Genomic DNA, 12,282 nt, shown 5'->3' with positions numbered 1-12,282 from the left:
CCTATCAGTCACTTATGTATACCAGTGCTCTATATCTAAGGGAGTATAGAGTATACTGTATACAGTATACTGTTCATTTGCGTGACCAGCCCCAAGGCTTGAGTTACAGTCTTTAATGTGACAGAGGGGAAAGACTGCTCTGGATACTTACGGGCAGCAGAAAAGATGGAGACATAAATAAATACCGCAAGCGTCAATAAAGGAGCTCACATGTCCTTAGCGGATGATTATCTTACTCTTTATTTATTTTATACATTATTGAACAGAAACTTCAGCTTTGCACTACTTAAACTAACTTTACTACTTAAACTCTGAACTAACCCTAACAAATGAACATAGTAGTAATTTCATGTGTCTGCCTTTGTGCCAAAACACTGTAATGCTAGTTTTTATGAATTATACAATTTAGAATTCATCCATCCATTATACACACCGCTTATCCTCATTAAATTGGCTCCCAAAAATGTATAAATACTTTCTATTTTAAATGTTTTAAGTGTCCCAAAGATGTATTTATACGTTTTTTATTTTTTTAACTTTTTTCCCCCATGCTAGAGCATACAGAAGGCTTTGATGCAGCCCCTCATCTAACTGCAAAGAAAGGTTGAAGAAATGGTAGTTATTACTCAAACGGCCAGCAGGTGGCACCAGCACGAAGGAGATCAACCAGGGCCATGCAGAAAAAAACTCAATTACACAAAATTCTAAATAGATTTGTGACTAATGATGTAACTTAGCTATATTAAAATGCTAATTGCTGCAAAATGGAAATGGATAAAAATATACTTTTTCTTGAATCTTTCTTTTGGTACGTTCCATGTTTTTATAGAACACAATTTTCTGTGGGCCTTGCAAAATTTTGTCAAAATCCAGTAAAACAGCGGGGAGTGAAAGGGATTACTTCTGTAAAAATTGCTGGGAGTGAATGAGTTAAAGTGATGGAATTAGTGTTCCGACAGAGAACATATTAGGCAAGGATTGCAATATGTACTGTAACTTTAGCCACAAACAAAAACAGTGCAGCTCAGCTTTTAGCCGGCGGAGATTATAGCAAGTTGTATAGTTTTGACAAAAAAAAAAAACTGCTAACTTACTGCACTGATAGTATGTGAATATCATCCATCCATCCATCCATCCATCCATCCATCCATCCATTCCAGTTGCGTCACACAAAAATCTGGGCCCCCATAATGAATCATAACATCGTTTGAGTGCACTGAGTGATGTTTTGATGACACATACCTGTATATGATGTAACTAACATATTTTGAATAACATTTAAGCAGCCTCACCTTTAGATAAAGCTCAAGAAATAACATGCTCTTCGTGATTTTAGCATAACTGTTCAGATATCACACTTCCAACTGTTTCTGTTGCACTCGTCTGCATCCTGCTATGAAGACAAAAATACTGATGTTGCAAATTCCTAAAAAAAAAAAAAATGATATATTTAAGATGATGATTTTTCTTTTTAAATCTGATTAAATCAGTTCCTGTTCACACTGTTTGGTAATTTTCCCACAGCGGATTTAACATGCAAGTCTCACTCAAAGTGGAGACAAGATCCATTCTGTTTTTTGACGTGTGCCAAGGTTTGTACCTCACGTTTACAGAAGTAAAGTTCTTTGGCTTAGAATGGTGGAGCAGATGGATGGGATTTTCTGAAGACCTTCGGGCTGAGGAGATGTTCATTGGGAACCTTTCACTCTTACGCCAGACATGCAGTTTGCTAGGCTGAGGCATATCGTAGAAAGCTGACCGAATGCAGAGGAAGTCCCACATGATGTTGTCCATGCAGATTTCTATGGATTTTATTGGAAACATCATGTTATCTGGGTATTTTACATCAACTAATATGATTGTGTGAGTCAATTCCTATAAAGTACTTTTTTGTCGAATGAATCCACAGCAACCAGACTCACTCATTTAATTTCATGCCATCGTTGCCTTATACATTACTTTAAAATGAGTATTTTGTTGATCAGATCTAATAATGTCAAGCAGTGATAAAATAATGGAGCAATCAGGTTCGAACCAGAGTCAGCCCTTAAAAGTATAATAAGTATAATTCAATTGAAAACCAGCCAGAAGCCACACAGGACAGTATGATCAACTACTTTAAAGATGTAACAAAACAAAACAAAAAACACAAAAAAAAACATAAACAAACTTGTGCTACCAAACAACATTAATTCATTCATATTAGGAAACTGCTAAATATTATTTTTTGTAAGTCGTAACCTCCTGACTACCAGCAATTCAAATTTGTCCTCTGTAGTGGACCTTTTTAAACCTGAATATCTCCCACACAATGCATACGATTGAATTAACTCCCTTTGTGCTCTATAGATGACATTCAGAGCTTTCCAATGATACCAAATGTGTAAGGGTGGGGCTTTGCTACCTTTGATTGCATCATAAAAGGAAATGGCTTCCCTCAGTGCAAGCACTTTTTGGGAAGAGGAAAAGTAAGTATATAACACTTTTTATTGAACAAAGTAAGGCTTTAAATGTTAGCATGGTTTCTGTAAGACTCTTAAGAATACATTAAAGTATTGTTTGAATTATTTTAACTGTATTTGAGCCTACCTTTTAAGTTTTTAAAAATGTCCTCTGTAGTTGACACATCATAGCTTAAATATAAAAACTTATCTTTTGCAGTATTCCAGTTACTTCACAAAGATTGGGGAATATCTAAATAAACATGATTGGACAATATATTGTTTTTCCTGATAGTCAGGAGGATATTTGCCATTTCTCAAGTTTCTACACTGATGAACAAGGGTGGAATACTTCTCTCGCTGTATGTAATGTGACCCGTTGCCTGACAGTGAGAGGTGCAGAATTGCTGTTTTGTCAGAGGACTCTCCGGATAAAGATCAATGGAAACAAATGAGACCCGTGGAGCCAGACTCCATACTGATTCAATTTACCATCTCTGCAATTCGCATTATAATTCTGCTTCTCTACGGATATACGCACACATGCACCCACACACCCATACACACACAGGTTGATCGGAAGAAATACTGTGATTTTATTTTCCATGAAAAAAGAAAGCACATGTTAAAAAAAACAAGTTGCAACTATGAGATCATAAAAAGTAGAAATCTGATGAACTCGCTTAAAAGTAAGGAAATTGAGGAGACAGTAACTGGATTAACTAGATTTAAAGGGGGAAATCAAACACCCATAACGACAGGCAGATGTTGTGTCAAGTGTAATGAATGGAATGGAAATTGACCTAAATAAGGTCTTTTTATTACGGGCTAAACTGAATCTGAGTCGAAGTACAACTACATTATGAACATTTGGTGCACATTCATCTGAATGATCCTGCTGGGAAAATGTCTTAAAAAACAAATACATACACATATTTAATACATAACAGTTACTGGCCTAATGGCCTAAATTTGAAATATATATATATATATATATATATATATATATATATATATATATATATATATATATATATATATATATATATATATATATATATATATATATATATATATATATATATAGAGAGAGAGAGAGAGAGAGAGAGAGAGAGAGAGAGAGAGAGAGAGAGAGAGAGTATACACAAAAGGAAAAAAAGAAAAAATGCAATTTTCAAAACAGGATACATACAGAAATATATTGTGCATGCACTATGCATGTTGTTGAAAATTTTCACGAGGAAACCAAGAAGTGCTCAGGGAACTAGGGATGGGCGACCAGTGATTTTGGATTCGATCCGATACCAAGTAATACTGGGACCAAATATCGCAATACCGTCCAATATCGATACCGGAAGTGTTTTATTTTATTTTTATTATTTTTAAATACACAAAGCTGGAAAAAAAAAAACAGTTGCACTGCAACGGGGGCAACACATCTTCAGTTGAATCAAACTACCTCAAACTATTGTGTTACATGTTGTGTGCTGAAGGTGAAGGGTTGGATCCCAACGCGCAGACACAAATAAGGTTTTAACTATTTATTCACATAACTTGACTAAATGAAAAACAACGAGAATGCATCGAAAACCACGAGATGCCAGGCCCCCTTGTGCAACACGCATGTTCTTCTGACAGCTTATATAGATAGCCAATCGATCTCATTGGTTGTGGCTAGACATGTGAGTACCAGTACTGACATGGAAATCTCTGATTGGCTGTTAACCCAGTAATTACAGGTCCCTGACATCAACAAACATCATATAGCATGAAAGATTCTTTAGTAACGTGATTAAAGATTCCTAACATAACATAGTTCTTACAGAGCGTTCCAAACATTATATAACATCACAGCCTAAAACTAGTTTGAAACTAGATTAACAGGTCATGAACTCAAACCTAACCCAGGCGTGACCGCAGACATGAGACAAGACCCAAACATTACTCCTGCATGACTCGAGTCATGACAGTTACCAATTTCATCTGTCACCTTGTCACTGGTGGTTAGCACGTCCGCCTCCCAGTTCTGAGGACTCCGGTTCGAGTCCAGGCTCCCTTCCTGGGTGGAGTTTGCATGTTCTCCCCGTGCCTGCGTGGGTCTTCTCCGGGTACTCCAGTCTCCTGCCACAATCCAAAGACATGCATGGCAGGTTAATTGGGCGCTCTGAATTGTCCCTTGGTGTGATTGTGAGTTTGGATGGTTGTTCGTCTCTGTGTGCCCTGCGATTGGATGGCAACCAGTCCAGGGTGTCCCCCGCCTACTGCCCAGAGCCAGCTGAGATAGGCGCCTGCACCCCCCGCGACCCTTGTGGGGAATAAGCAGTCAAGAAAATGGATGGATGGATCACCTTGTCAAGAGTGGCGTGCGGTGCCCACGAGATGTGGGCCTTGGCCTTCATCCTGATATAGAAATAAAAATAAAAAAAACTTAAACAAACAAACAAGCCTGAATACAACATAGTTGTGATTTTACAGTCAACCATCAAGTGATGCCGACGATGCCGCTGCCATGCTTCCAAAAGTTTGTTTGTGTTGGTGAGAAGGGTGAAGGAAAAGTATGCTTGCCACGGGTTTGGGACGTAAGAGTGGGTGGGGGCACACGCCGGTACACTGCTTACATGCGTGCAGAAGGAAAAAGTAGCTTGTATGCACAAAAATATACAAAAAAAATAGAGATTAAAAAAATATAATACATCAATTGCAAATATCGATACATCAGCTTGGGGATTGACACTTACAATGAACACGCTGGATCGAAATATCAGTATTTTGGTATCGATATTTGCATATGTGCATGTCACACAAGTTGTCTGATCTTTGTGTCCTTCATGGGTTTTTATTCTTTCATTTGCAAGTGTTATAAAATCATGAAAGGATCCTTCCTTTCTGCTTTCCAAAATGCCTTTCTACAGAATAGGAATATAAAACAAATTTACTGTAAATGATGAAGCAAATATGAGTTGAGCTCAGAAAACATTTTTTATTTCTTTTTTATTTCTGACATGTTATAACAACAGACTTCACCGAACATATCTCATTTGCAACATCAACAACATCCAAGAAAAAAAAAGGGCTGACAGGTTGAAGCTGTGGATTATTGAACCCCGTCCCCTGAATTCATTTTAGACACTTCAATCATTAGCGACTCAATTCTTACATTAATTTTGACAGTCATTGTGGTACATCATTGTGGCACATCCTCGTCATTCAGTCCCAACAGAACATGTGTGTCTGCACACGTTTCCATCGGTTCATCTTGAGTGAACGTAACGTGTGTCGTTTATTAACCATTTCCGGTGTTGTTCGTTAATCATTTGTAGATTCATCCCACAATGTTGAGGCCGGACGAGTTGGTTGCGATGACCAGCTGAGAATGTACGGGAGTCTGTGTCTGGCATTCCGTTTATTCACTGTCGTCTGTAGCGAGATCCTTGGCCTCCTCGCACAGCTTTATGGCGATGTCCTCTGTCATTTGAGCCATGGCGTCGTTGAATACTCCACACCCCAGCACAAGCATCCCGACTGTCATGGCAACGAAAATGTACAAATCTTCAACGTCTTCCACATCCAGGGGGGCCAGACACAAGGCTCTCCATACCTCCCAGATGTCAAGCACGTTGCCTGACAAAAAAGTCCCGTCCGGACATGAACGCTCACCACGACCAGCTAGACTGGAAGAGAAGATCCTGTCAATAGCATTTAGGGACCAATTTGCTAATTCCATATCGATTTGCCGGATGCTTGCCGTCATCTAACACAGGCTGCTTCCAGTGTGTCTCTCCAGTCTACAAAAACAGTTAATGACTTTCTTTGTTACCTTGTCCCATAATCAAAACATCTTACATCCAGTTTTCTGTAGCCACAATAACAGCCTTTGTCCCAGACATAACATAGAGCCTGACCATGTTTACATTCTTCTCAGGAACAGCAAGGCTTATTACCATCATTGATGGCCAAACAAGAGTTAACCTTGCCAGTGTCGGCACTCGGCAAGAAGTCATATTTTAGCTTACATTTTCATCAGTCATGTAACCATGCAGTATCATTTCTTTGCACTTCAAATTTTTTAAAGGCAGATAACATCCCTGGATTCCCAACTTCAGTATCCAAATTGTTCCATAGTTTTACACCAGTAAAGGAAATAGAAAATGATTTTTGGTGTAGTTCTTGTTTTGTGTTCTCTCTCAAATCATATTTTGATTCTCTTGTCTGGAAGTGTGCCTGCAGGGTTTGTGGTAGGCAAGAGTTAGCCAACTTATACATTAGCTGATTTGTCCAATTAGACAATTAGATCATGTAATTTAAGTAATTTAGACTTAATAAATAACTGATGTGTGTGAGCTCCGTAGTTGGCATTGTGAATAATTCTGACGGCTTTTTTTTTTTTTTTTAAAGTAAGAACAGAGGCTGTATCGCTTTTCTAAGTATTACCCCATATCCTTGCGCAGAAGGTCATATATGGCAGGATTAATGCACAGTAAATTATGTAAGGGCCTTCTGATTTAGCATTTTTTGCACTCGCCATAGGGTTGACATGCTTCTGGCTACCGGCAGTTTATTATGCAGTTGTCTTATATGAGGCTTCCAGTTTAACATGTGATCAATAATTACCCCTAGCACCTTATGCTCCCTGACCTGTTCGATATTTACCTTGTTTGCCTGTTTGTTTGCAACCTTTTCCCCCAAACAACATGTATTTGGTTTTATTGAGGTTAAACAATAATTGATTTGTATTGAACCCTATTTGCAGCTTTGACAATTCCTTATTAACAGTCTGCACTAATTGATGTGTATATATATATATATGTATGCACGATATTTGTCGTTTTGCATTAGATGAAAACAAGCTACCATAATGCATTATGTACTTTCACTCCCCCAACCCCATAAATATCAATGTAATCTGTTATAGAGTTCATGTAAAAATCTTAGCAGAGTAGTCTCCATTCAGTCGGTCTTGCATCAATTATTCATGAAAGCTCCTGTTGTCCATGCTGCTCATGGGATCGATGCCTCTGTAATGTGGATTAATACGAGCCCCCGGCCGAGTCCTGCTTGTAGCAGGTTAATGGGCCAACTGGATTTCACCAACTGCTGAATGCTCTTCCTGGACCAAACTTTGCACTTTGCCCTTTGGACAATTATCAAAATCACTTTGTGAGAGAGAGAGACTGTGACCATTTGTCTCTGTATTGTTCAGTTTGGAGTTTTGCTCTCAAGGTTGGATTCAGGGACACGCGGCCAGGTCAAGTAGGGGAGGGTGAGCTGTTCCACGCTTTATTTTGATTTTCTTTTTCAGTCCAACAATTTCAACTGTTTCATCATTAAAATAGCCTAATTTGCCTACTTCCTGGTCAAATATATGGCCAGGAAGTGAAGAATCACAACACTCTTGGTGCCTCAAGGATCTACACATACATTAATTGCAGATGCAGGCTGTTGGTGCGTGCCCTTAAACAATTGACATAGCTGTTTCTCTTTAATTCACCAATATGCATGTTTAATCACATGTACTGCACATGCTGACGTTCAACAGTCTGTCTAATTTATTTAATGAATATGTGTGACATATCAAATTTTTCTGATTGGCCAGAAAGTGAACAGTGGAGCCAAGAAAATACATTGCCGCCGTAGGTGGCAGTGCGGAGATCCATTGGTGCTTATAGGCCAATCTTACATTTGGGGTTCATATTTTATATCTAACTCCAGAGGAGTCAGTGCCTCTCCAATCATGAACCTGAATGCATGTCACTGGTTGAATTGTATTTTCTGACTGGCAGCGCAAAAAACTGGCAAACTCCAACATGCAACTAATGAGATGATAAGGAATGAGTCAGACTTGACTTCACATGTATTAACTGACCTGATGTAATTCCAGTTCCTCAAGGTGTCATAGATTCTGTATGGAATCAATAAGGTTGATTGGAAGGACATACACAATTGTCATCCATCAGGCCACTGCGATAATGCAAGAGCATTAAATATTCAGTTAAGAGGAAGTTGACTGTCACTACATTATCAGATATATCAGGCTTGATATAGATTTATTGATGACGGCCTCTAAAGGTCATGTAAAACTCATGCACATCACATGCACAAAAACACTTGTCTTGGAGTCATATTTCGTTTCATTTTGTGATATATTTCATGAATTATATTTAACTAAGCGTTATCCAGCGCATGCAGCTCTCTCAGGCAGCCGGAATGACACGTGTTCCGTCAGCAGCACTTGCTGGAAGTTTTAACAGAGAAACGCAAGGATCAGTTCATCAATAAGTGAAGCCTTTTAGATGCTTTGTTGTTTCCTCTATTGAACTAAATAATTGATTGAACTCCTCAGCAGGTAATAAGACCAAACAGGCTGCTGGTAAATCTGATTAATAACCTATAGTTGGGAAACGCAGACAGAGAGTGAGAGACCATATCTATCTATCTATCTATCTATCTATCTATCTATCTATCTATCTATCTATCTATCTATCTATCTATCTATCTATCTATCTATCTATCTATCTATCTATCTATCTATCTATCTATCTATCTATCTATCCATCCATCCATCCATCCATCCATCCATCCATCCATCCATCCATCCATCCATCCATCCATCTATCTATCTATCTATCTATCTATCTATCTATCTATCTATCTATCTATCTATCTATCTATCTATCTATCTATCTATCTATCTATCTATCTATCCATCCATCCATCCATCCATCCATCCATCCATCCATCCATCCATCCATCCATCCATCCATCCATCCATCTATCCATCTATCCATCTATCCATCTATCTATCTATCTATCTATCTATCAATACCCTCTACATCTTCTTTTTGTGTGTAATTGCCTAATAGAAGACATGCAATAACTATCAACCTGATATCACCTTCTCCTACTACCCACTCATCTCCAGCTTGACACAACTCCACCTCTTCACTTCAGACACCACAATGGAGAGGAGGAAACTGCTGCCCCCTGTGGGATTTGACGCAGTGATGTTATAGGACGTACAACAAATAGCCATCTGTCAGAAGCGGAGAGGTTGCAAGCTGGTCACACATTCCCGTTTATGTGTAGGCAAGTAACATGGATGCAGAGCTGTGTTTGGGACACTGTTTATAAGGTATGTTCATCTTTTGAAATCATTTTATCATAGAAAACAAGACTTTAACTGCAGCTGATCAGAGATACTGTAAAACAAAGCTATTTAAACACATTTAATGTAATTTTATTAATAAGAGAGTGGCATGCGATTGTCAGGACTTATGTTGTACTTAATTAAATTAATATTCTTTAGAACAGCCTTTCCCAGATTTATATGATTTATTTGGGTTCCTAGGAGAGCCGCCAAAATTGTTTCCTGAAATGTTATAAGCTGTTTTATTGCTCCTTTAACAGGCACACACGTTATTTTTAATTATTATGTCAATATTATTGTGGGAAAAAAATCAGTTTTTATTAATTGCCATGTGACACTCGAAGTCATTTAGGGATAGTTCATGGATGGAGAGAAAAATGGACAGATATGTCAATTAGCATTATAGTGTATACCAGTGTATATGGCAATACATTTTCTGTTTTTTAAGTTACGGTAAAATAGTAATGAGGTGAAAAAGTTCAAGAATACTTTAGCATGAATAGGACTTAACTTAATGCTTTTTTTCTTATGTAAACAATTTAAATGTATATAAAGAAACTGCAATGGTGTTAATTTGTTTCAATTTTTGTAGAGATTAAAGCTGTTGCTTACACATGTTTTTTCAATTATCTGACAGTGACAGAAGAGTGAGCAGCCATGTCTGAGAAGAAGCCCCGAAGCTCAGACACTCGTCCCAAATGTGGCATTCGAAGTTGGAGTGCCGACAGTTATGTTTGGCGGGGAAAGAAGCGCTCGAGGAACTCTCGCAAAGCTTCCAGTCCTGGAGGTGTCGAGGCGGAGGGATCAGAGGACCTCGGGGTAAGGTCCACATCCTGTCCGAGGAGACGCAGAGAGAGAAAGTGCAGCTGCAGTAGTCTTGGGGAAGACATGGATGCTGTGTGTCGAAAGGCTTTGTCCAGGCGCTCTCTGCGGCAGAAGTTCCAGGATGCTGTGGGACAGTGTTTACCCTTGCGCTCACATAATCATCATCATCATCATCATCACCATCTACCGGGAGCCTCACGTCCCTTCTCTGTGTTATTCTGGTCCAAACGCAAGATTCACGTCTCAGAGCTCATGCAAGACAAGTGCCCTTTCTCCCCCAAATCTGAACTCGCTCGCAGTTGGCACCTTTTTAAAAATCATGCCACCCACCCGAGTGCCCTAATGGACCTGGAGGGTAACCCCAAATCTTCATGCAACTCCCCACCACCGACATCCCTCTCCTGGGAGGATATCTGCTGCTCCCCTGAGCCTGGAAGCATCACTCAAGAGGACTGGGACTCGATTTGTCCACACGAACAAACAGAGGACAACATTAGCCACATACTGGTCCCTGATCTCCTGCAGATAAACAACAGCTCCTGCTACTGGGGGGTCCTGAACCGCTTTGAAGCTGAGGAACTCCTGGAGGGTCAACCGGAAGGAACCTTCCTTCTCCGTGACTCTGCCCAGGATGAGTTCCTTTTCTCTGTCAGCTTTCGACGTTACAGCCGCTCACTGCATGCACGCATCGAGCAGAACGGCAATCGCTTCAGCTTTGACGTGCGTGACCCGTGCATGTACCGGGATGCCAGTGTGACAGGGCTGCTGAGACACTACAGTGACCCAGCCACCTGTCTCTTCTTTGAACCTCTCCTTTCCCAGCCACTACCCAGAACATTTCCTTTTTCATTGCAGCACCTGTGCAGGGCTGTGATCTGCAGCTGCACCACCTATAAGGCGATCGAGAACCTTCCGCTGCCCCCTCAGCTCAGGAACTACCTCCGCCAATATCATATCAAGTGTCAAGGAGCGTGTGCTGTGTGACTGTCCAAAGCACAATTCATATCAAACATTGAAGTAAAAGTATACATTTTATTCGGAAATGTAGAGTAAATGTGAAAGTTGACAGAAATATAAACAATTCAGTAAAATTCTACAGCACAATATGACAGAGACAACCCTATGTAATCAGCTGTTTCAACCCTGTTTATGCTCAATTAATTGTGACAAGTGACATCTTGTGAGGGCGAGTTTCAACTAGAAAGATGCAATTTCTTTCAAGGCTAACAGTACTGTATTCCATTGCATTGCTGTGGGTCAGAGGACAAAGATGCTTACAAGATTCAAAACAATTTTCTGTTGTTAATTAGCATTAATTATCAGCCTAAATGTGGTACTCTAGTAGTACACAGCATAAGTGCTTTTGCATCTTAATTACCTTCAAAACCCAAACCAAATCTCTCTCCTGGGGGCTTTGAGTGGAAACTGTGGTTATAAAATGTGCCTTGTTGATTTTTCAGCATATTTCCTCCGCATAGGCAAGTGGAGGGCAAAACTGATGTGCTTCATTAGAACTACCTAAATCTTAATCCCTCAGACTCTGATTGATTGATTGATTGATTGATTGATTGATTGATTGATTGATTGATTGATTGATTGATTGATTGATTGATTGATTGATTGATTGATTGATTGATTGATTGATTGATATTTTTAAGAAGACAAAGACTACAATTTTCAAATACACACTCAAATACTGCTGAAGACAATAAATGCATTCTCCTCCACAGCCACTAGGTGGTAATATGAATCTAATCTTCAAATATTCATCTCCAAATACTGGAACCAATGTGATATTCCCTCTGATCTTTTACTGTATCCACCATATTAATATGCAAAACAATAAATTAACTTTATAATGGTTCTGTGGTA

At 39.2% G+C, this 12,282-nt stretch overlaps 2 protein-coding genes across 2 annotated transcripts in view; one reads left to right on the top strand and one right to left on the bottom strand.

Annotated features, from left to right (window-relative positions):
- LOC144017507 (C-myc promoter-binding protein-like) overlaps nt 1-12,282 on the bottom strand; it is a 265,503-nt gene that overhangs the window by 38,205 nt on the left and 215,016 nt on the right. The gene's annotated exons all lie outside the window — the stretch shown is intronic.
- On the top strand, nt 9,436-11,394 carry socs4 (suppressor of cytokine signaling 4). Its single transcript, XM_077519296.1, has 2 exons — nt 9,436-9,570; nt 10,223-11,394. The coding sequence occupies exon 2, from the start codon at nt 10,243-10,245 to the stop codon at nt 11,392-11,394; it is 1,152 nt and encodes a 383-aa protein (XP_077375422.1). The 5' UTR covers nt 9,436-9,570; nt 10,223-10,242.

This window comes from Festucalex cinctus, chromosome 4 (genome assembly GCF_051991245.1).
Source record: "Festucalex cinctus isolate MCC-2025b chromosome 4, RoL_Fcin_1.0, whole genome shotgun sequence".
Lineage (NCBI taxonomy): Eukaryota > Metazoa > Chordata > Actinopteri > Syngnathiformes > Syngnathidae > Festucalex > Festucalex cinctus.
The sequence above is the reverse complement of the archived record's forward strand: the minus strand, read 5'-3'. Positions and strand labels throughout refer to the sequence as shown.

Coding starts and splice junctions, on each gene's coding strand:
- socs4 (XM_077519296.1), top strand. CDS start 10,243: ATGTCTGAGAAGAAGCCCCGAAGCTCAGACACTCGTCCCAAATGTGGC.